The sequence below is a fragment of the Stegodyphus dumicola genome, chromosome 1 (assembly GCF_044657685.1).
Source record: "Stegodyphus dumicola isolate Sdum_Otavi_A_Nest chromosome 1, ASM4465768v1".
Classification (NCBI taxonomy): domain Eukaryota; kingdom Metazoa; phylum Arthropoda; class Arachnida; order Araneae; family Eresidae; genus Stegodyphus; species Stegodyphus dumicola.
The window spans coordinates 192,671,017-192,697,368 of NC_140768.1; the positions used below are offsets into that span (position 1 = coordinate 192,671,017).

Consider the following 26,352-nt stretch of genomic DNA (forward strand, 5'->3'; position numbering starts at 1 on the left):
GAATAATGTTAAGTAATAATTTCATGTAAGAGGTAGTTTGATGTCCTGAACGGTCATCCGTGGGGAGTATGTTGAGATCTCACATAGAGGGCGTTGTAGCACCCCTCAACTGTGTGAGAAATGTTTCGATTTGAGAGAGAGTTGGCGTGGATTTTGAGAATGTAGTGTGAAGAGCTGTGTAACGCGTATTTGCTATGTAACTGTACTATGTAATATAATGTAATTAAATGTATTTATTTAAAATGTGGAGCAATTTTGAAGGAGCATACTTCACATAAACAATTGTATTTTTATTAAATTAATATTTTAATATTTTGAGAAAATGTAGATTATGTAATAATTGTTACTAAATTTAAGTATGAAACACAGCCACAAAAAATTTTTACATGTTTTTTTTAATACATTTTATTACAGTTTCCTTTTGTAAAGCACAAGTGTCCCATCACTTTTGTGAGACACTGTAATTGATTTGTAACTTCTACTAGAGCTGACGGTAAGAACTGAAGTGGAAATAAATAATATCGTGTGCAATCTTGATTAATATAAAATTAGAAATATTTGCATAGAAAAATATTTGCATTCAGATAGAAAGTTTTTTTGAAATATTTGCAATTACTTTATAAGAAGGATTTATTAATAACCGTAATAATTACTTATTATATTACTGATGATTAGAATTCAGTTCTTGACAATTACATTCTAAATTAGAATTTTAAGGATATAATGAAAATACATTTTACGATAAAAAATGAGTTGATTTTTTATGTTTAAAAACTTCTTAAATTCATTTAATAAACATCGTACCCTCGTTGGTAATTGAATCCAGAATGTTGTGTGTCGTTTATATAATTATTCTTACTTGTCCACAGAACCTGCTGGCTTATTCAGCCATTAAGTAGCTGCAGATCATTTCTACATAACCATTGAACATCCATTAATTCGGTCTCTAGAGGGTTGTATGTTTATATCATAATTTGACTTTATAAAAATGATTATTCTAAATCTTATGTTTCTATAAAAATATACTGTGCTTTAAAAATATGGATCATAGTATCAGCCCTTTTTCAGCCACTTCATAAGCAACAGCTTGTTTAGAAATAAATTATGCAGTTAATGTCATAAAATATTTTCATAAAATTCAAATAAACATCAAACGAAAGTTCTCAGTCTTAGACAATTCGATTTGAACGAAGTTAAAATAAAGTAGCAGACGATAAAACACCGAAGATAAAAATTTACCCTTACAAATATTTTTTAAAAAAAAAGGGAAAAAGAGAGAAATTAAAAAAAAAATAGTTAAAAATTTGAATAATATCATCTATAATTAAAAAATAGCTTTTAATATAGTATTAATAAATATTTAGGGAAAAAATTCATATAATTAATTCTCCGTGAAATTTTATTTCAAATTTAAGATTAAAAATAGCTGTGGCAATTAACCGTAACAAAAATTCATAAACCACATTTGGCGTTATTATCGCTCAAGAAAAAGATGCCAAATTTCAAAACGCGAAAATATGTAAATTCGTGTATATCTTAGAAAATTTTGAATGAAAAAGTCTAATTTTTTGCAGGTGTGCTTAGAAATACACCTACGTTAAGATGATGATAAAATTTAATAGGTTATAATTCAAAATTGTTTTCGAAAAATTTATAAAAATTATTTAAAAATAGAAATTAAAAAAATAAAACACAAAAAGTGGGTAAATTTTATTTGGAATGAACCTAAATTTCGAAATGCGAAAGGAAAAATCAAAAACGTTTAATAAAAAAAGATATATTAATAAATATTTGCCAAATTTGATTAACATTGAGGAGCTAAAATTTTGAGAGCTAATATTTTAAAAACCACTCGTGCGATTTTCACAAAACTTAACATTTTGGCATAATTTGAGTCGTAAAATCGAAATATGGAAAAAAATTGGTATGTTATATCAGAAAAAGACCAATTTTGTGTCAAAATACCTATGTTAGACTAGTGCTATATATAAATATAATATATATCCTAAGTCGCGCTTTCGAGACATGAAAAACGCAGTTTGAATTTTGTCAATCGGCTCAGTAGAACGGGAGATAGAGCCCTTTTTTGTTCTTTTCTTTTTTGAGCAGTGTACATTGCTCACTTGCGTTAAGTGCGTTGCTTCGTAAATTCCCACATTTTCACACCGTTTTTTTAAAAAAAATTACCGTTCACGATGAGCGAAAAAAATGGTACTGGAGAGTTTCATTTAGACGATTTAACAGATTGTCCTGACACTTATTTAGAAGAGGGAGAATCTGCGGCTGAGTGGCCGGCCGGTCGGACGTTCGTATGCTGTTGAACCGCTAGCGGTTGGTAAAGTGTTAAGTATTTAAGTTGTGGCTTTTCGCCAAGTAGAATTAGAAAGAGAGAGTGAGTCTTCTAGCCACTTTATTTCCCGCGTGCTTTCAATCAGTTGCTGTCCGCCTTTAAGGCCAGAGGTTTAGTCCTCTTGATATTGAAGATGTATAGTAGTTTTCTTGCAATTTGCGTACTACATACGTAAAAATCTAAAAGGCCAGTCTTAGTGTTATTCGTCTGTGTAAAGTATTCGAGTTTAGCTCTCATTTAAATTTATTTAGTTGTAGTTCTTATTATGTTCAGACCACAACTGGTCGTCTTTGTATCCCGAAGTGCAAGAGCACCTGTAAATTGTGAAGAATAAAGGGTAGTTAAACCCTTCCCTTTCTCGTCGTCTCTTCTACAGTTAAAAAGAACATAGTTTAGTTAAACTCACTGTTCTATTCAGGACTCTTACATGTTCGCAAAGCAGACAAGGAGAAATAGTAGTCCTGATAGAAGACCCAAATTTTTATTTAGCTGAGAGGGAAAAATATTTCTAGACAAGCATGCCAACAGAAAAAGTTAAATTCCTTTTGCTCATGCAGCAGCTACTGCCATCGAATGAGGGAAAGAAATATTTTAGCTGAATTCCTAACATTCAACCACCTTTAATTTATGTTGGAAGCCTAAAGTTAAACACAAAAATAAAATAGGGGGTAAACTTTAAAAAGCGGATGTACAGAAGTTTTCCAAGATGGTTCTTACTTCCGGTACTTGTGCGCAGTCTTTTCTACTTAGAAGGATGTTTATGACTTTGCCTACGGCCAATTAAGTCCCTTTTAGTTGTTTAGCTCAATCAGTACTACATCGTCAGTCTGCATAACTTGAATTCTTTCGATTTCTGAACAAGAATTGCCTCACATTCTTTTCAGAATCTATTTCTCAGCTGAACTTTAATACACTGTGTGATGTATGGGTTACGCCAACCAACAAGATGTATAGAGGGCGCTGGCTCTTAATCTGAAGGCGCCAAAAGTTTTAGTTTCCAAGAGGGAGACCGACAGAGAGGTCATACGGAAGGCTCGTGGGAGCCATTAAGGAGAACGAAATTAACTTGTATTACTTAATATATATATGTATTTCAGTTATTAAAATTAGTTTTGTGTTTGTGAAATAAATGTTTAAAATACAAGAAGATGGAGTTATTCCTCTATGAGGCGGTGGATGAAGAGAGGGATGATATCACACACTGGTTATCATAAATTAAGGAAAAATCACAAAAATCACGATTACTCAAAAAAGTTACATGTAGAATTTTATGAAACTTATCCACAATATACAACACATAGTAAGGTATCAAATAACATAAAAATAAATTACCAGACAATTATGGTAGTATAGAAATCAGCACATGTATAAAATGAAGAAATCGAGTGTCAGTTTACTATAGGAAAAGTACCTTCAAGAGAGAATATGGTCGCCTCTAGAAGCAATACAGCACATAAAGTGATGCGTGATGCTTTCAATTATGCGGTCTATCAGTTCCAAAGGAAGCGAGAGCCATTGCTCTTGCAAAGCTGTTGCAAGCGCGGCAAGGGTCTGAGGAGGCAGACTGAGAGCAGCTAAAGTCTTTCTAAATAATCCCAAAAGTGCTCGATAGGATTCAAGTCCGAGGATTGAGCTGGCCACTCCATGCGCATAATTGTTTTCTGTTGAAGATAATCATCTACGATGCGAGCCCTGTGTGGTCTTGAGTTATCGTTCTGTATCAGGAAAACATCACCTATTTCTCCCGCACATGGGCGCACATAAGCATCAAGGATGTCATCTGTATAAACCGGAGCATTCACGGTTTCCGTTGGAAAGACATGGAGGTCTGTGCGTCCAACCAAGGAGCTGCCACTCCAAACACAGACACTGCCCCTTTCGTATGCATCTCTTTAACGGATGTTTGACGGATGATAACGGGTTCCAGTTTCTCTCCATATCAAATAACGCCTACTATTGCTTTCTAGGCTAAAACTGGACTCATCCGTAAACAGAACATACCTCCACTGATCAAGCGTCTAGTGGACATGTTGTCGTGCCTACTGCAAACGGTCCCTCCTATGGCGTGACGTGAGCGGCACGCAAATGGCTTATCGTCTCGCATACAGACCACCTTCGTGAAACATTCTACGCACAGTTGACGTTGACAACGACCTTCCGGTGGCTGTAGCAAGGGAGGATTTAAGAAGAGTCGGAGTAACGGTTCTATTCCTGCGTGCACATTATGTCAAATATCGGTCATCAGCGCTCGTCGTAGCAGTTGGCCGTCCTTGGCTAAACCTCCTAGAGGCCGAATCTGTGTTTTGAAATCACCTCCAAAGTATATACCACAGAAGGACTCACATTTAGCCATCTGGCCACTTCTGTTTGACTTTATCCTGCCTCTAGTCTTCCAATGGCTCTCCATCGCAGTTCTTCAGGCAAATGATGCCTGGAGGTCATTGTTACGAATTGGCTATCTCAGATTTCTGATGTCACTATCACAGAGAAATATGTGGGCTTGCTCTTAAACATGGACTTTCATTCTCTTCGCAGATGACGTATTCCGAATGCAGCGCCACTAATTTACATATTACAATTTTACTCAGCTACTCTTACTTGGCAACATATTCAAGTTTTACATGGTTTGGCTTACTTTTGAGGGAGTTATCGCTATTTTTGTGATTTTTCCTTAATTTGTGATAACCAGTGTATTTTCCGATTTTCAGTATCTTTTTCGAAGTTTCTGGGAGTTAATTTTATCTAGGTATCTTCAGGAGAATACATTTTGTCGCGGACGCCATAAATTAATGTAATAAATTGTGAATTACTGAGAAAGGGTGTCAGAATCCACTGAGTTAAGGCAGGTTCGATGATAATTGTATTTTACATAAATAAGTATGAAAACAATTACCTCGTTGTTATTGACAGGGCATGATAAATATCTTATAGTGATGGTGTGTGAGCAGCAAAAATGCTCTTCATGTGGTACTAAAAACTACTGTAGATGACCCAAACTTTTATTTTGCTGGCACTTTCACAACACGACGTACACATCACATAGAAACATTGATGGAAAATACGCATTTAGTTGCTATTCTTGAATACTACAGCACACATTGTTTATTTCCTTTTATTTTCTCCTAGCTGTAAAAATACAAAAGAGGGGCGAAACGGCCTAAATCGATTTTCCCTACATACTTGTATCAGAGAGAAAAAAAACGAAATTCTAACAAGCATGCAAACAAAAAAAAAAAAAAAAAAGGCATGCCAACCTCTCACTCCTGGAGGCACTAGAGCCATCTAGTGAGGAAAAGAAATATTTTAGCTGGTTTCCCAACAAATGCTCTTAGTGTTATTTAAAATATTGTAATTGACTAAACCCGATATATTTTATTCAGACTAAACATTAGTAACAACGAGGTAAATTTTCCAGTCAGTAAGAACAATTAATACCATTTTTTAACCTGACAAAATTTAACAGATATCCTTCTTTTACAGATTGTGGAAAGAAAGTTAGATCAGATGAGTGCACGAATGGAACCCTTACTTCCAGAATTGAATTATACGACGAACCAACTTTTATATATTAGTTTAGCACAAGTGAGTTGATTTTTTGCATTTGAACAATTTGAATCCGATTGCTTAAGCATAGATGCAGAAATGCACAAAAAGCAACAAAGAATTCTTCTTATACAGAAGGCAAACAAGCCAGGGTAAGATTTTTAAGTTAGGCGGAAAGCAACCTTAATTTGGCGTAGATTGTCAATGAAGCTCTGTTGATTTCGAGCGCGATAAGTCTTATTCATCGCCAAAACTAAGGCTGCATTTTTGCCTAATTTTTAAACATTTCAATTTGGAAATATTCCTTAATAATCTAATATTTAATTCAGAAGTCAAACAACAAAAATCAGCGTTAATTTACAAAATTTTCACAGGACTAGTTTCGATGGTTTTACCGAACCATCATCTTCAGCTGCAAAACCGCAAATGAACAAGATAGGAAATAATGTTTAGATAAGATAAGAAAGCCAGGACAAGAATAAGCAAGTGGCGCCATCTGTTGGCGAAACCAGAACTAAAACATAATTTCTCTAAAAGCCGAAGGCAAATTTGGATTGGAATTAGGATCGTTAACTAGAACAGAAAGATTTTTATGAATGTGAAATGCCTCTAGAAAATCCAGTTCTCCAATGGAAGATGTTTTTTGAATAATTTTGGCAGCAGAAAAATTGAAAGTGTGATTTTCGGACCAACAATGTTGAGCAACAGAAGACTTCTGTGTTTCCTTTTTTTCTAACATATGCCTCATGTTCTTTGACGCGAAATTTTAAGGCTCTCTTAGTTTGGCCAATGTAAATTAAACCGCACTGGCAAGGAATCCTATAAATACCCCAGGAATTCATATCCGGAATGGGGTCCTTGAGTATAGAAGTTGGAATTTTATTGATGGGAGAGTAAACAACCCGAAAGTTAAATTTCTGCAAAATATGTGCAACTTTATAGCTAATTGATGGAAAGAAGGGAATGACAACAGAATTTTTATAATCTCCTAAAATAAGAGTGTAACTTTTAGTGTGTTGAGATGAGAATTTTTTAACTGCTTGATTAATAATGTTGGGTGAAAAGCCCCTGTCAATAGCTATTGCTTTTAAATAATTTAGTTCTTCATCAAGGGCTAGTTTGGAGGAGCAAACTTGAAGAGCACGGAAAACATAGGAATAAAATGAAGCTAACTTTTGTTTAGTCGGATGACATGATTTAAAGTGTGGTGGAAGGCAAACCGATGAAGGTTTACGGTAAACTGTAGTACTGAAGTTGGATGTGTTACGTGTGACCAGAATGTCGAGAAACGGAAGAGAATTGCAAGTCTCAAGTTCAAAAGTGAACTGAATAGCAGGATCAATAGAATTCATTGTTGAAAGAACTCTATTTAAATCATCTTTATTACCTTCAAACAGGGTAAAAGTATCGTCTACGTAGCGGAACCATGCCGGGAAGTTTAAAGTTTCAAACAATTTTGATTCATAATAATGCATGTAGATATCAGCCAGGATGGGACTGAGGGGGCTTCCCATGGCTAATCCCTCAGTTTGCTTGTAATATTTATTTTGGAAAACAAAATGTGTTTGTTTCAAACAGAGTTGAGTGAGAGAAATTAGCTCATCAATTTCGATGCAAGAGAAATGAAATTCGTGAAGTCTGGTTTCTAGACATCTTAATGCACCCTCCACTGGGACATTGGTGAATAATGATTTTACATCAAAAGAAACCATGAGTAAATTACGAGGAGAAATGTTTTTAACCTTTTTTACAAACTCTATTGAATTTTTTATGGTGTAAATGTTATTGTCTAATAGAGTGGAAAATCTAGAAACTAAATATTTAGCTAATGGATACGAGGCAGTACCTAAATTTGATACAATAGGGCGGAAAGGAATACCACTTTTATGAATTTTGGGAAGAGCATATAATCTGGCACAATTCGCAACAGATGGGATAAGCGAATGTTTTAAGTTGCTTGAAATGATTTGCGAAGATTTGATCGCAGTTTTTATTTTGGATAAGTCCGAAGGTGAAGGATCTTTAGGGATCGGATTATATGGTCCTTCGTTTAAGAGTTTAGTGACACCATCGATGTAAGTGTTCTTATCCATGACGACTATCTGGCCACCTTTGTCGGCCTTTGAAATGACAATATCCGGGTTAGAATGAATCTCGCGCATTGTAGCTCTTTCTCTCGCAGTTAGATTTGGTTTCAAAGGTTTATTATTGAATTTCACATTATGAGCGATAAGATGCCTAATCATTTCTTTCTGTGAATCTGAAACTTTACTGAACTTGAAAGCTTTTTCGATAGGAGCCAAAATCTTTGGAATCGAGGGTTTACAGGTTTGTGAGAAGTTAAAATTATATTTTAGAATTCTCTCTTGTTCTTCTGAAAGACTAACATTAGAAATATTAACTATTGGCTTGATGTTTACAATGGGAAGATTTTTTGAACTACTTGAACTGGAAGACTGTAAAAGAAGTTTTTCGAATTTAACTGCAAGGGTGTTTTTATGACGGTTAACTGCATTCTCCGTTCTAGACCAAGACTTTTGTTCAAGGGCAGTGAATTTTGGATATGTTTTAGCGAGTTCCAGATGAAGCTTATAGAGTTCATGTTCAATTTTGGACAATTGTTGACGTGTATCCCTTATCACGGACCGAAGTAAGGCAAGTTTGCAATTTAACAGAATTCTTGAAACGCGACTCGAAGGTTTTTGATTAGATTTGATTTGAATAAAATTGGGGATCAATTTTTTACATTTACATTTAAGTAAAAAGTCAAGATGATTCAGGAATTTTTGCCGTTTCAGGCGTAATTTAGTGAAACGATTAACGGATGAAGGCATGATAAACAATGCAGAAAATCAAACTAAATTAACTGAGCAATAATAAAGTACACACAAAATAGCAGAAAAATCCCTCACTGAAATGAATAGAAAACAAAATGTTGTAAGCAAAATGCATGAAATCAGACAAGCAAAGCACAATATCCAAATGTACAAAACATAAACATAACTTGAAAATTGCAAAAATGTACTCACCGAAACTCCTACAATCACAAAATGGCGGCACACCACGTGCAAAAAAGAAAGCAAAATGTAAGCCTGTTTGGGGCTTCTATAATTAAGACACAATAACACGCCGAACAAATACTAATTCAGAAGTCAAACAACAAAAATCAGCGTTAATTTACAAAATTTTCACAGGACTAGTTTCGATGGTTTTACCGAACCATCATCTTTAGCTGCAAAACCGCAAATGAACAAGATAGGAAATAATGTTTAGATAAGATAAGATAGCCTGGACAAGAATAAGCAAGTGGCGCCATCTGTTGGTGAAACAAGAACTAAAACATAATTTCTTTAAAGGCCGAAGGCAAATTTGGATTGGAATTAGGATCGTTAACTAGAACAGAAAGATTTTTATGAATGTGAAATGCCTCTAGAAAATCCAGTTCTCCAATGGAAGATGTTTTTTGAATAATTTTGGCAGCAGAAAAACTGAAAGTGTGGTTTTCGGACCAACAATGTTGAGCAACAGAAGACTTCTGTGTTTCCTTTTTTTCTAACATATGCCTCATGTTCTTTGACGCGAAATTTTAAGGCTCTCTTAGTTTGGCCAATATAAATTAAACCGCACTGGCAAGGAATCCTATAAATTTTTTGTTGTTTCACTTCTGAATTAGTATTTGTTCGGCGTGTTATTGTGTCTTAATCTAATATTTATTTAATAGAGGTCCTATAATATGCTATATAATTTGGCCACAAAATTTAACCTTTTCGAAAAGAGCTTTTATTTTACCGTAGACATTACTTATTACATGTCCCGTTTGTTTTCCCGGAGGAGAAAGAAAAAAGGTCTATTGATGAAACCGATAATAGCAAATTTCATATTTTCTTTATTCTATAACACAATAATTATTTATAGGTTCCTGAAAATATCAACCATAAATTTAATAGATCTAAATTAAAAGATAATCAAAGAATGGTCAAACTTTCTAAAGCCTGTTTCCTGTATTATTGTATTTAAATTAAAAAAAGGCCTAAGTAATGGCCTTTTTTTAATTTAAAAATATTTATTTTAACAAAACAATAAATTAGTCAATAATATTCGAGTTTTTTGGACTTTTCCCATATACACAAGATGTCATTTGGCTACAACCCATTCGTTCGGCTAATTCTCGAGTGGTTAGACGCGCGTCTTCGTGCAGAAGTTGATTCAAACGCTCTTCATCGAACTCATTTGGTCGTCCGGAACGAGCGGCGTCTTCGAGGTCGAAATTTCCACTTTTGAATTTGCAAACCAATTTCTTGCACTTTCTCACTATTACTAATTCATTGAAATTCATTAATGAATTCATTTATCACTAATTCATTTCACTTTCTCCATATCTTCACAAATCACGAGATCTTCGCAAATCTCTCGGGCCGCTTCTGCAGCATTGGCGCCTTGATTAAACGCAAAAAAGAAGGTGTCGAAAATGCTTACTTTTGTCGACTTGATTTTAATGATCATGATGTCGACATTTTAATGATTATGATGTCGACATTTTAATGATTTGAAAAATAACAAAAATTAGCTCAGACAAAAAAAAAAAAAAAAAAAAAAAAAAAAGTCAAATACGCCATCTCGTAGAGGGAAAGATTCTCTTTCGAATAACACAAAACATTATGCCAATACATTTTATTTTTACCGCGTAATTTTAAACACAACATAAACGGCCATCAATTTTGTTTCAACCCAATAATTTTAAGCACGCAGGTACACTGAATAGTTCGACAAACAGAATTATTGGGTTGAAACAAAAGAGATGAATGATTATGAACTAGGCTTATAATATAAAAAGCATAAGAAATGTGGAGTAAGTTCAGAGTCTGCCAGTTGGCCAGATGTGGGTTTAGTGGGCCCCCGCAACACCCACAGTTAGGCAAGACTTTTTCGCATTGAGTAATCTTTTGTACACTGACTGCAAATCTGCGCAGTAAGTACCTACACAAATTATATTGCGACGACATTGTGGAAGAAAAAGAGATGAATGATTATGAACTAGGCTTATAATATAAAAAGCATAAGTAAAAATTAATATCTCACCGAAGCAATACTTTTGTACTCTAAATTATCGAAATAATAATTGCTAAATTACAGATAACTCGCTGTAGGTTATTTCCTATATCCTTCTGGGTAGACATCCATTAACAACGGCTCTCCTAATCTAGAATATGTTAATACGTACGTGCCTGTTTTAGGGACAGCGGGAGAGGGTTTGGGGTTACAATTAGCTTACATGTGCTTGTTGTGTAAGCTCGAGATATCGTCCCGTGTAAAAGAGGCTTCATCGGTACCGATGAATCCGTTTGTGCGAATACCAGCATGCAAGTACAACGCATTGAGGATAATCGTCATCACATAGAGCCTGTACTATTTGGACGTGGTAAGGGTGTAGTGTGCCTTCGTTCAGTATTCGTATAACGGTGGAACCATGTACATATAAAACGCATTCGGTTGTTCTAAGACGTGTTTGCGGGTTCGTATCCAATTCTCGTATCGTAGAGTTCACTTTCTCTACGATAAGTGTGTGTGTAGTGCGTTCTCGACCGAGGTGGCTACTTACTTGGAAAGCTTCTGCCTCACGCAATCTCCGATGCACTTGTCCAAACAAAGTACGACTTAACTGACGTCTGTTTGGCAAACCCTCCAGTTGCGATAATATTTGGGTTTGGTTTATTTGATTTTAATGGAAAGCACTCGAGGGCTATCTGCGTAAGGAAAATGATGGCTTCTTAGAGAACTTAGGGAAACTAGCTGGTATCTACTTTACACAAAGGGAAATCAAAGAAATCGAATCGTCTGGAATCGAATTCAGGCCAAACTACCGATGTTTAGCAACTTTACCGCTCGGCCGCTGATAGGTGTCTGGTGATATAAGGAATTATTTCATTACGCTTTGCTTGTTTTGTGATGAAACTTATAGCACGTATAACTAGTTTCCTGCTCCGAAAAAACATAATGCCTCTACCCGTTGACAATTCTGCACCCCCTTCCTCAAAAATAAAAAGGAAAGCTTGATTAAAATTAACTAATGCTTTAGTTAAGCTCAGAACCAAGACCCCCATATTTCATTCTTCGAAAACTTTGTTGACTTTGAAAGAGACAAAAGAAAAGGGGGATAAACTCTGACTCCACAATTTTGCCAGAAAAAAAAATGTGTTGTCGTCTTTTCCCCTGGAGCCCTATGAGTACCTGCTTACATTGCTTAACAATTAACTCAGTCCTGACAAATCATCATCATTATTCGAAAACTCGTTTTCGTTTTTTTATTTACTTTCTTACAGTGTTGTAAATGATGGAATATACTAACAGCCTAGAATTTTCTTTTTGCTTAGTAATCAATGGAGTAATTAGGGTTCAAGAATTCTGGTTATTGCAATTTTCAGGTTCTCGAAATATGCCGAAATCGGAATCCCTTCCGAATGCCACAAAAGATTAAGATGTGAACTCTTGTAGTTTTAAAGAGAAATTTAGATATCGTACTCGTATTTTGTCCTCAAGTTTTGTTTCCAGTTCAATTGCTTTTTCTCGATAATATTCATAGTGCTATTTATAAAATACCACCTGCAGAAACGAGATAATTATATTCTTTGGCAGATGATATGCTTTCTAGTACATAACTATTCTCAGGTTCGATTGACAGCAAATATAGAATTTAGATGTCTTTTCCATAGACAGAATTTTACTAGCGTATTATTGTACACGTTATGTTTACGAACACAGGATTTTGTATGTGGACTATTTTTGAAATAAATGAATTGGATCTCGGACGGGAATAACCATATTTCATTATTTAAGACAACATATCTATCCATTATGAATTTCCGATCCACGCAGTTTTTATCTGCGCATGTCTTTGTTGAATGAAGATTGTATCCGTGTTATAAGTCGGATCGTAAAGAGAAAGTATAAGGTCGATTTGTAGAAGAAAACATCACGATGGGAAAAAACATTAGGTAAATATTCAAAGCAAAGGCAAGATTACAGTGCGATTGGGAGTTTGAAGAATATAATGAAATGCAAAATAAAACAAACAAAGCTCGGGAAAACCGAATCTAATAAAAAAAAGGTTCAATCAAAGGAAATTTCAAATAATTTAAAGAACAACAAAAAAAAAAAAAAAAAAAAAAAAAAAAAAACGCAAATAATAGTGCAATAAGAGCTTGTAAGTATAATATGAGTTCTTGGGGGAACACATTCATTCAATCAATTTTAAACACGGAGGAAATCAATGGAAGAGATAAAACAATTTTAGATTTAATTCTGTGTAACATATGAAATATATTATATAAGTGCTTACAATTCTTATTTTTAAAATAAAATGATTAATGGCGATAAATTTAAAAGAAACATTCTCTAGGATAATACAGTTTTAGAAGAAACTCTATTGGGTTTCTTTTAAATTCCCAACTTACGTGGAGGGGGGGGGGCAAAATTACTTCAACCGGGCCTAGGTATAATCATAACTTTAAATATTTTGGATGCATCCGGCTACTTATTCTTATGTAACGTCTTTGCATTTGACGGATTATTTTAAAAAAATTCTTTTTCTTACAGATGTGGTGTTCAGTTCGTAGCCCGGAAACTGAACTTCATCACTACATGCATGACTCCCACGCACCGCCAGATGCTCGGTAAGGATAACAACATAAAGAAAAGAAATGCAGTTTCAGGTTCAGGCAGATTCTTATTTGCGTAATAGAATAGAATATTTACGTAATAATTTCAAAACGTAAACCGGATTTGATTCTTACTTACATTCAGGCAGTTTAAGTTTCAAATTGAAATTGGTGTATCCTTTTTTCAAGAATTTTAATATGTACAAAGAACTCCGAGTAATATCGAGTTAAGACAACTTCCCGAGTAACATCGAGGATGACATGCATATTAGTTGGAAATCACAATTAATTCGACAGCAGTTAAAAACCACAAGAAGAAGGAAGGAATAAATATTAATGTAATTAATTTATATTTTCAAGCAGCTTATCAGAAGAGAAAGTTAATTTGGTTTTAGTAACGAAATGAAAATTCAAAACAAAAAGAATACATTGTAAATATCAGAAGAATAATCATCATTAGAAATAACGAGACTAAGTTATAAAGAGAAATGAAGAAAACTATTTATAAAGAAAACTTAAAAACGAGAATGTCATTAAGTTCAAACTTGCATAAAAAAAAAGAAGTCGTTTAGAACTTTTCGGTTTTTGCAGAGTTCATTTCATAGGTAACTATTATTGCTGTTAAGCACAAATTTTGCTTTAATTTTTTATTTACTATAGATGGTTTTGCTTAATGCTGATAGTCTGTATCAGTAATTTTTTATCTTTCAGCAATAAACAAACTTACGTTTTTTAAGAAAGGGCTCCATTACTCAAATTCAATATATAACTAAAATATTCGATATATAACTAATAATATAATAATTATATATAACTCAATATATAACTAAAGAAAGAATCTGCATTTCAAGAAAGACCACGAAGTCTTTTCTGACGACGCAAAAATATTCTCGAGCCAAACGCTGCAAATGCATCTTTTATATAAGCGAAATAGCTTGGTTTGTTTGATTATAACAAAGCATGCTAGGGCTACCTGGTTAAGCGATGCCTTCATGGAGGATTTTTTAAAGGAAACTGACGTATCGTCGTTATACATGGAGAAAATCATGAAAAGGCCGTGCAAACAGCTCTATATCCTACAATCGAACCCGACTACTGTTCTACTAGATCTAACTACTAGTGTTCAGCAAATTTACCATTCGAACGCTGGCGGGTTGATAGTCGAAATAAAAATAAAAAAGATAATGAAGAAAAGAAGCAACTATTGCAGCATCATGAGTCGAGTAACAGGGAAAGCAGATGTTAACCAAAATTACGAGGTAAATGTTTTAAAATCCTAGTTTTCTCCAAAGTTTCCAAAATTCTTTTCTTATAATTTTGGTTTTATTGGATTTATATTTACATGAAAGAATGTCTAATAAAATCAGAATGATCAACATACAAATAGAATACGTTGTTAATTTTTTCCGTTGCTCACTCTGTATTAATTCTCTGCCAAGCTATTTCTATAAGTAGGCGTTAAAATGATGTTCAATTAAATTAAGCTACCATTGGCGAGTTGGTAAGACTGCTGAACACTGATAGTTCGAGCTGGCTTGGAATTCCGTCAAACGAACTAGTTAGATGTTTAATAGTTAGTGGTTAGTTAGGTGTTTTCGTAGTTACGTAAATGAATAGCGTAAACACGTCAGCTTCCTATAGAAAATCCTCAAGAAAAGCATCCTTTCCCTTTAAAGAGACAGCCTAGTGAGTCTTGCCATATTAAACTTAATTTAATCCAGATATTCTTTGTTTACCTTATAAATTATGTTCTCACTCCTTTCTGCATGCCTCTCAGGCACAGAATTCATATCCCGTGAGAGCATTGCGGATTTCTTCAGTCTCCTGCTATCGAAAAATTCTAAAAGACTCTACAAGTGGCGCCAGAACTAAAAGTTGGTGGATGATAATTCGTCACCATCAGGATTTGGCGACTTAATCCCTAAATCTTCAATCGCCCTTTAAAAGAGGAAGTAATGTAAGGTATTTTCTCCCTCCCTTCCGCGTGTCTTCGTACTGGAAGTGCGGTGGACGCGTATTCGGGAGGTCCGGAGTTCGAATCCCGGCGAAATTTTCACCTTCCTGCATCGATATAACCGAATGATTCTAAAACTATTTAAACGCAGAATATCGCGAGGAATAATGATTATTTATGCCGAATAAGTTTACGAAGAGGACGGTGAATATACGCTTTTGAAACATTTTTTTTCTATGTTAGAACTGTTTCTGTACAACTACTTTGCACTTAAATGTGCATTTTCTTTTGGTAAGTAAAGGAAAGTTTTATTTTTAAGAATTGTTCCTCAGAGATAAATATTAAAAAAATCTTGCTTTGTAATGTTATTGGACAAAAAACATTTTTAATTCCTAACTTCAAATGCACAAACATTTCTCTTCTAAATATAAGACAGGTAACTAACTATATAACGAAAATTTTCTGTTTTCAGGGTGTTAAATATACTCCAGAATTCCGAACGATTTTCGAAGGTTTTCAACTGCTCTGGGGGCAGCGGCATGAATCCCATTCACAAATGTGCTTATTTCGACTGAAAAACAGACGGACATGGAATTTTCCTCCCCTATACAGAAATACCACTGTATATTTCTGTTCTTAAATTCTCTGAAAACATATCGAATGTATAAGATATTGTACTCTTTTGTTGTTATTACAGGCCGTCCTGGTCTAGCCGTGCTACACAAGTCTAGAGTTCTGTTCCTCTTTAGCACTTCTAGATTAGTGCAATGTAGGATCTAAATTAGTGAAATATAGAAGCTGTGTATGGCCTAAAACAGCACTTCTTAAGACTTTTGATTCGTGATTTAAGACTCTTTATTCATGACTATTTACCAGGGATCGTGAAAAAAATCATCGAGATTTTTTCGCGATCCCTGGTATTAAATATAGAATTAATAAAGACAAATAAAGATATAAAAATAAATATTTTTTCATAAGTAATTTATTTCTTTGTTAAACAGCATGCATATATTATAAAAAGAAGTAATTCCAGGATTTGTTTTAAATATTCAAAAATTAATGAAACAAAATCACGTTTGAATGAGACAGATGTGTTTTTTTTTTTGCTGCATCAAAAATTAAAGCTTGGTGCAATATTCAATGCTGCTGGGCGTAAAGCGTCTTCAGCGTTTTTAGCATTGAACAATATTTGAATTTAATAAGCATTAAAGCTGAGAAAAAACATTTCACATAAGCACCGGATCTCAATAAAAGCACCGGATTTAATATGACTGAAAGAATACTTGGTACCGAACCGGTAACACTGGCATTTTATTATTATTACTTCATTTCGCAGCTTCCTTGCAGCTTAGTCGACATGAAGCATTACCCGAAGGAACAACGAGTTTTGACTGTGAAATTTCATTGTAAGGATTGAAGAATGTTATGTTAGAAAACTTCGTATAATCTTTGGACGTGGAAATGAAACAGCAGTTCGCAGAGTGATAAAAAAATTTGGGAGCACAGATTTGACTGAAGACATTAAATTACCACACTCTACATCCAGTTCATTTATTAAAAAATATCGCTATTTTGCGTAATAGTGTTCTTGCAAGTCCCTAAAAATCCGAATTTAAAGCGAAACAATAAAACCACTTAAAGAGTAAACTGAACTTGTCATTAACCACCCGATAGGCAGATATGTGAAAAAATGAATTTCATTGAGAGTGAACGGTACTGCAGAGCAAGTCGTAAAAAACATACGCCAAACATTATTTTTTATTCTTCAATCCGGATACTTACCTTTTGTAAGTACGTTAAAATATTTTCATTTTCTGAAAATAAAAGTATTTAATTGGCATATTCAATCCGGAGCTTTTATTGGGACGCCTTATACGTGGTTCTTGAATAGTAGAAGAGCATTTAATGCCATTTCAGAAATTGTTGGAAATTCAGTTCTATCTCCGATCCATAATTCAATCAAGATATTTATAGAAACTCAAATTTTAAATTTGAATTGAATCACCCGACAGCTCAATAAATTCCTTTTGGGATTTATATTGTAAGTGATAAATCTCATTAATCCCAATTGATATGATTTCTTTAAGAGTCTCATTAATTTACCTTCTTTAAATTCATGCATCAGAATTAAATTTTCGCGACCCCAACATTACGCTTTGCAAGCCCAACTGGGTCCGCGACCCACAATTTGAGAAACGATGCTCTAAACACGCAGGGGAAAAATTCTAAATGATTTTGATGCGAACATCAAATAACAGTATACTGAAAAATTCTAATACAACACGAATTTCAAATAATTAAGGATATAAAATGGTACAGGAGTTTTGGTGTCTACATGAATAAACATGGCATTTTAGTCGGCTTGTCTAAACATGACTACGCTTTTGGCAAGGCAATTTGTGTCTCGCCCATGAAACCTAGTGCATTCTTTGGAATAATTTTAGGATATGAGTCATCATTACAGGTAATTTTCGTATTGCATTATCGTCCTTAGAGAAGATAGAGCTGTTAAAACTCTGTCATAAAAGACTTAAGCAATAAGTGTTAAAACACCATTAACTTATAGCAATAATGGTTCAGTTAAAAAATGATCGGTTATCTATAAATCACTTGAAATATCGTATATTTCTAAAATATAACCCACTCGAAAGCAACTAGTAAGATTTGCTGCAAAAATTTGGCAAAGCCTTAAGCAAAGGACTTTCTTTTAGGTTTCTAGGTGCGGTACCTATTCTCAAGTAATCACAACATCCCCTACCCCTTTCACTTGCATTCTCGCTTTTAAGATTAAATTCTCAGTTTTTTAAATAAACCGAACAAAAGGGTTATATGTTTAATTAGTTTTAAACAAAGAATTCTGATTTTTGCTAAGCAATGCTATGGACGGAACTGAAAATGGTAGTATTTATGAGACAGGTGCCTCTAGCAGAGGGAAGCATATTCAAAATTCGCTAGAATATTCTGAGTCAGATGCGAATTTCATAAATATATATTAGAATTAAATAATACATATATATATTCAATTACTTAATCTATAATATTATTTTTGTAATCAAATTATTTATTAATCATTTAACTCATATATAAGCTGACCTACGAAATTCAGTGGTAAAAACATTGCTAAAAGTTTTCGGCTTACGCACGAAAATATAGATAGGATAGATATATATTAAATCACATCCTTTAGAGCATCCTTAAAACCTATAATAAACCACAGAAACACTTGAATTGCATTTAAATTGTTCTCTTAATTACACAATATATAATTTTAATTTGAAGGATAAATTAATGAACGTATGTTACGCCGAATGGCAATGTTTGTGAGAACTAGGAATTTTGTCAGCCGCATAAATGATAAATAGCTCGTTAGTGAAACAATGCAACATAGTGGGGTATGAAAAATGGAAAGCCTAATATACTATAAATGTCTTTAATATCGAAACATCCGGGGATACTTAACACTAAATGACCTCGGAGTTTAAAAACTTTTAACTAGTTAGAAGAATCGAAGAATTAAGTTTTGTTGATCAACCTATCAGCAGTATTTTCCTTAACTTTATTATGAAATAGAATTCATTGAAAATGAATACTTCCGTTTGATGACATTTGTAAAAAAGAAGTAGGTGCAGTTATAAATATCTTAGGATACGAGGCGTGCAAAGGTTGAAACTAAGCATATTGGAAAGGTCTTCATGACTTCGGGGATCTTTTCCAAAGAAATCTTGTTCAAGTGGAATTTTGTTGAAGATTTGCTTATCACATTTTAGAGGAAATCATACGAAGTATATTTCATTTTACATAAAAATATATCAAATCATTTTATTGAAACAACCAAAAAGTTGTAACTTACAAAACTTTAAAAAAATTACAGAAGCATTATCAAAATTTGATACATATTCATAAAATTTGAATATTACTTATGCAAAGACTGAGAAAAGTTTCAATAGCCACATTTTTCTCACTATTGGTCCTCAGGAAAATTGTAGGAAACGAAAAGCAGGCACTTTTTAATATGGAAACACAAGCAGTCAAGGGATACATATTTTAAGCCTTGGGTATAAATGTACCATGAAAGTCACCCGGCACAGAAGCACCCGTAGAGAAGGTGACTCTCCCAATTTCTTTCATTGTTTTGGCGCTTAAAACTAACATGGAAACCTTGGTTTCGTCATCTCTATATAGAAGAGAGGCTAATATAATACCTAGAAGGAAAAAAAATTACTTTTTAGATTACGCATGTATCTCACCTTTTGAATGTATCTCTTATTTTTATTAATCATACTTAAAAAGTGATTGAAAAATAAACATCTGATTATAGCATATAAAATAAATGAGTAAATTTGAACACGTATGTTAAGGGAATACGTAAATAAAATATTTATTTATGTACAAAATCCAAAATGTAAATATACATAAAAGAACAAAAAGTCATTTTAGCATGTTTAAAAACAGTTCATATACTGAATTTATGACAAATAAAATACACAGTATAAAGTACCTCAGTTTCCTTATGTGTAAAATTTGGCAATTTTGGGCACTTTTGTCGTTTACCGTACATAATTATTATGCATTTAGAGCACATTGAAATTTAACTATTTCGAAAATTTGAAATGGATCACCTTTTAGAAAATAGTGTAAAATAAATACTAGGGTGGAAAAGCATAGCTTATGAAAAAAAAAAAAAAAAAAAAAAAAAGCTATTCAGTGGAATATTGTACTTAATATTTATGAAATACCTGATAAACTATTGCCAGAGCATAAAACTGAAACTGAGCAAAATACAGCGATTCTATCCGATAGTAAAAATTACATTTCTTTAAAAACTACAGCATTTCATGACTTAACTTTAATTACTATAAATAAGTTCCACAACACAACGTATATTTCGATAATAAATAAAACCTTTCTTAACGAGCACCTCTAAAATTGGACATTATTTCTGGGAACATCATAAAGATTGGTACAGAACATTTTGAACACTGGTTCTGAACACCTTCGACAGTCATATTCTCTCTGATGACCAACATAACAAAAGACTGAAATCTTCAGAAACGGTTCTGAACATCTCCGACAGTCATATTCTCTATGACCACCCCACCATAACTAAAGACTGAAATTCTTTGAAACCGGAAAGTATGTTTGGATGATTTAATTATAACACGAAAACAACTGAAAAAAATCTAATCAAGTGTATTACATAAATAAAGTAAAGATAATGCTTCAAGTAAAGTTTCCCACCCACAGGTGCTGAAATTATGTCGTTCGGCATTGATTTCGAAAAAAAAAATCCACGATCACTAAATACTAATTATGTGTTAAAATAAAGTATAATTTGTTTTCTTTCATTGCTAACGACTCGGAAATGGATGTATAGAGAAATTAAGATGACACTGATATGCAGAAAAGACATTGCAACAATTTAAATTCAACAACTGAGCTCATGATTTGAGTTTGCCTAAGTACATCAAAAAGAGAAGAAAAATCATAACGTAATTAATTATTTAAAAAATTAAAAATAATATGCAAATAAAGATGACATGTGCAACACTGTTCTGCGATTAAATCAGACTTGCAGAAACATCAATCAAGGAAAAAAATGTATTTTTTTATGTTAATTACTTATTTATTTTTATCTGTATGCTGTGAACCCTAATAATATCAAAGCCATGTTTTATATCATTTTTTAGTATTTTTCGGTAAATAAAGAGCATTTTTTGTTTTAAAATAAAATTGCTAATTATTTCCATGCATAAAAATTATGCATTTCAAAGTTGTGTCAGAAAATATAATTTTGTTCCGGAGGTACGTCCATCAAAACAGCGCTCAAATATTTCACCATCTATACTATTAAATTTTATGCACGTCCGTCTGTTTGTTTATTTGTAGCATAATCTTCTCCGGAACGGCGGAGAGTTGAGTTTCGAGGGATGTACCCCCTCCTCCCCCGGATTCCAAAAATTCGTGTAAAGCCATTTCGACCATTGTCATTTTCGTACGACTTTAATCAGCCGAGATATTAATTCAAAACACCGACAACGATAATTTTAGCACCCATTTCTTCCGAGTGGCAATAACCGCGCACGCTGGAGACAAAAATCTGTTTTATTTCGAAGTGTTGCCTTTGATCGCTTTCAAGTCGCAAAATTTGTTAATAAAACTTAAATATTTTGGAAAATATAAAATAAAAATAGCATTGCCAAACATTAAATATATTATTATTATATAATGTCATAATTTGGCGTTGAAAAAAAGCGTGTAATTGCATGTGACGTCATTGTACGTCGAAAATATTTCGTTAATATCAGCATTTTAAATAAATAACTAGCTGTTGGCAACTGTTTTGTCTCAGATTACGATAACTGACACGATATGTTATTACCACGTTAATTATGTTATTGATAACTAAGAAAAAGCTATTACATTACATTAAATTTAAATCATGACGTCATACGCGATCTGAAATTCTTTTGTTTCCTGGTTTGGCAACAAAATAATTTCTTACGAATTGGTTGTTGCTTAGAAACAGTGAAATGATTTCATTCATACTGAAATGGGTAAAAGTTTACAACTGTATGCCGCTTGTTTTTTGGCGATTCTTTTTTTTATGCCATGATCAGTGTCAAGAAGGCACAATTTCAAGATGACCACTACACAAAACCAAAATAGGAAGTCAAAGAATTGCAGATTCGATGTCCACATACACTTCGATCTATTTTCACTTAAAAAAACATCAGAGAATTGCACAAACTTGGCAATGCGTACTGCCTTGACTTTGTCCATGTACACATCGATCTATTTTCACTTAAGTGATAAGTGACGGGGATGTGGGCACTATCCCTTTACCATAAAGTCAGGAAGGTAAAACCAAGTTAAAACTAACATGGTAACCAGAAATGGGGGTTTCATCACCAAAATTGAACAAAATTTATCGCCAATCGAAGGGACACCCAATTCTACACTACAACCCTGAAATGTGTTGATGCGTTTTGTTTCTACATAGAACTTATAAATTTTGCTTTGGCCACAGCTAGCAACTTCGTGTAAAGTACATCAAATTAATAGTTCATTTTATTTCGAATTTTTCAGTGCATTTTAATAATTTATTTACAAGTATTTAATTTCTTTTTACAGGTTAAACCTTTGTAGGTATGCAATGTATTTTAGTTTAATTATTATTTCAAAACAGTGCTATTTGTTTTTTAAATTATTAAAATGCATAAATGAAAAAGAGGCATTAAGGGAGATGCATTAAAAAGGCAAAGATCTGAAGCACAAAAGTTACGGCGAGCTATAAAAAAATGAAGAAGAAATTACTAGGAGCCTGAGCAGGCAAGCACAACAAGAAGAAAATTTCCGTGCTCAAGAAAACTGAAGAGGAAACGGCTAGGAGACTCACCAGGTAAGTACAACGACAAAAAAATTTACGTACCCAAGAAACTGAAGAAACGGCTAAGAAACTCAGCAGGCAAGCACATCAAGGAGAAAATTTACGCGCTGAAGCAACTGAAGATAGGTTAGGTTATTTAATTACGGCAAAGTCTCGAGGGCTATCTTGCCTAAGGGGAGGGATGCCTTCGTGGAGAACTTTCTAAGGGAAACTGGTTCGTATACACGTTACACATCGGGAAAACCACGAAAACGCCCATGCAGCCAGCACGTTCGCGGGATTCGAAGCTCGGGCAAAACTACCAGTGTTCAGCGATTTTACCGCTCGGCCGCTGGTGGGCGCGAAGCAACTGAAGAAGAAACCAATAGGAGAATTATCAAAGAAGCAGAAATTCAAGAAATGGAAGCAGAAAAGAGTAGGAGGCTCGGCAGACAAACAGGAAACCAAAAACGTTTGCGTGCTCAAGAAACTAAATCAGAAACAAGTAGGAGGCTCATCAGACAAGTGGAACGTCAACAGAATATGCGTGATGAAGAGAGAGAAGAAGCTGCAAGTAGACCAAAGCCACAAGTCAGAGTCAAATTCGAGTGGAAGAGTTAGAACAGGATGCCATTAAACGAACGAACGCAAGACGCTTCATATAACAGGCAAGTCTGATATGAAGAAACAATAGCTATACGAGAAGACAGGCTTCGCATGAGTACAGCATGACACTCACGTCGCACTCTTCACAATGAAGGAAGATGTAGATTCGAAGTTTAAGTTGAGCAATACAGTATCGATTCAATGGAAGCTTGCTGCGATCCCTGCAGAGGACTCTTCCTTTCGAGAGAAAGGAACACGGACGATACGTGCACTGCCTATCACAATTGGAAAACTGTAGAATCTGAAAGAAGATATCCAGAATAATGGGGTAATTTAATGAATGGGAACCACCAATTTTCTCAAGATGTTTTTGATAACATATGTATTTATAACTATCTTCTTAGTTTTGCTTCCTTGGGTGCCAATATCTTAGAAATGCCTAAAGGATCAGGTCTCCCTGTTGTTTTAGAATTCATAGTGCCATATATCATCTAGCAAACCACCTTCATCCGTCATCCTGATAAAGAACAGTATGCCCAGCTGCATATTTTAGATTAGGGTTCAAGCCTTCAGACAGAGAATGAGTATACTTGGAAATGTTGCTCTGAATGCCGAACTGCTGACACAATTTGATGTAATTTTAATTAATGTGAATCCATAAGCGGAAGCCTACAAGATGCTGAAAAAAAAAGTTTGAAGAAGGAGCTCTACAACAGCAAGGTGCTGAACTGCAGCTGCTAACCATGTATACATCAAGGGCGAAAGTTTTGTTACAGGTAAGCACAGACGACATTACAACGCTCCGAAGGAAAATGAAGTTTCAGTTGTTTTAAGATTGCAGATGGCGTTCCTCCATCAAACAGAAACATTGTAATATATATAAGAGTTGCTGGTCTCATTAATATCAGTACATTAAATCCTAACTTAGGACAGATGACTTCCGTAAATTTCTTTCCTTATGCTGATCAAGTATTCAGAGTTAAACAGCAGTACACAGAGTACCAGTATTATAGTCACACAGAATGTCTGTACAACAACATTGGTAAGATATTATTTTTTGTACAGCCGAAAATTGTTAATCAAGCCAAAATAAAGCTGAAACATTTCATACTGAAATGCTTTTATACATTTTCTTGGTAAAGTTTACACAATTGGGTGCCCCTTGTTTTTTTGGCGATTCTTTTTTGACTCCAAGATCGGCTCCAGGAAGGCACAATTTCAAGATGACCGCTACACAAAACCAAAATAAGAAGTCAAAGAATTGCATAAACTCTGTGTAAATGTACACAGCGATCTGTTTTCACTTAAAAAACATCCTAGAATTGCACAAACTAGGCATTGCGCACTGCCTTAAATTTGTCCATGTACACATCAATCCATTTTCATTTAAATAAAATCAGGAAGCTAAAACACAGTTAAAACTATCATGGTAACCAGAAGTGAGGTTTCATCGCCAAACTTTTTAAAAAAATGTCGCTCATCAAAATTGCACCCAATTCTACACTAGAGCCATTTTCTTTTCTGATGCACATAGAATTTATAAATTTTGCTTTGGCCGCAGCCCGCTTATCTGGCGGACTTGTCCGCTAGTACTTGTTAAATATCTAAGCATTGTAATACTAATATAATAACAGTGATAGGTAATGCAACCTTTATATCTATCAAAAGGAAGCTCAAGATAATGTTTATGAGATTAATATTTATTTGTCTACCATGACAACGCTCAAAGAAGCTCAGTGTCTAGCAAATCTGTTCAACTTTTTGACAGTTACCTGCCAAACAGAACTTTATTAATAATGCACCATAATGATATAACCTCCAAACCCCAGAAAAGAGGTTGTCCGAAGGGATCCTGTCCAGGCCCTTTCCTATAAAATTTAACATTTAACTCCAACCTCAAAGCAAACGAGCCAGATAATATCAACAGGTTTGCGTAAACTGACGACACTGCCATCCTTATCAAAGGACGGGCCAGAAAAGAGTTCAAAACTTACGAAACAACTGTATATACAAAAATCGTATCTATATGCCAAAAATACCAAGACCAGTTACCAATCTATGAAGACGCGCTTGTATCAAACTCCTAGATAAAAACATTAAAATTGCATAACAACTAGACAGTCTTACATGGGTTCCAATACTTATATAGATTCTTCATATTCAGTTTCTTCGATTAAAAGCAAATGCAATAAATCATAAAATACATCAGTTCCAAGAAGAAAACTTGTGCCAAAATTTGCATATTCAAAACATTACACAGAGTGTTTCAGCAAAGCGGTTTTCAGGAGAGATAGAGTTTACCTAGACGATAGAAAATCAAGTAGCAATGCACGGTCGGAAACGCTTTCTTGGCGTCTGACAACGTGTGACAGGTGCAACCTATCTGAACTTTCTTTAGCAAGCATTCCCACAGCTACTGAATGGAGCACACGTACCGCTGCGATGCGTTCTGCTGTATGGTGTCCGCATGATGGAACCCCCTCTCACACTGTAGCCTTGATGTGCGTCTCCACCTAAACGCAACGCATTGTTACGGTTTTTGTATTTAGTTTGCTATTTTTAGTAGAATTGTTATTAAAATTGTTTTATATCCCCATGCAATGCAGGACAAGACTTATTTGAAGAAAAAGCTACGCCGGAAAAGTTAAAATACAGGAGCACGCGCATTTAATAAATATATATCTCGTAATTGCTTTTGCTTTTCAAAAAACTCGAGAAATAAAAATTACCATAATGTTTTCTTGCATGATTAAAAGGCTTATAAAAGCCGGAAGAAAACATCCCAGTTCAGTTGTTTAGTTAGTGCTGTTATTGACTGTAGCGAATTCAAGGTGAGATAGGATTAGCTTTCTCAGTATTTTGAATTGAGTTCTATTCA

General features: G+C 34.2%; 2 protein-coding genes across 4 annotated transcripts in view; one reads left to right on the top strand and one right to left on the bottom strand.

Annotated features, from left to right (window-relative positions):
* LOC118203294 (endothelin-converting enzyme 1-like) overlaps window positions 1–16,616 on the top strand; it is a 260,831-nt gene extending 244,215 nt beyond the window's left edge. For 2 of the 3 annotated variants that reach the window (XM_085824273.1, XM_085824278.1), the window contains exons 20-22: window positions 5,831–5,932; window positions 13,487–13,563; window positions 15,975–16,616. In XM_085824273.1, the coding sequence (XP_085680399.1) occupies window positions 5,831–5,932; window positions 13,487–13,563; window positions 15,975–16,077 (282 nt within the window). In that variant the 3' untranslated portion in view covers window positions 16,078–16,616. Of the gene's footprint in view, window positions 1–5,830; window positions 5,933–13,486; window positions 13,603–15,974 lie in introns of all 3 variants that reach the window. The other variant, XM_085824282.1, reaches the window with a different exon arrangement.
* Window positions 16,617–19,289: 2,673 nt separating this feature from the next.
* Window positions 19,290–26,352, bottom strand: part of LOC118179302 (retinal Mueller cells isomerohydrolase-like) — a 49,072-nt gene continuing 42,009 nt past the window's right edge. The window contains exon 10 of the mRNA XM_085824291.1: window positions 19,290–19,704. Within this exon, the coding sequence (XP_085680417.1) occupies window positions 19,547–19,704 (158 nt within the window). The 3' untranslated portion in view covers window positions 19,290–19,546. The remainder of the gene's footprint in view (window positions 19,705–26,352) is intronic.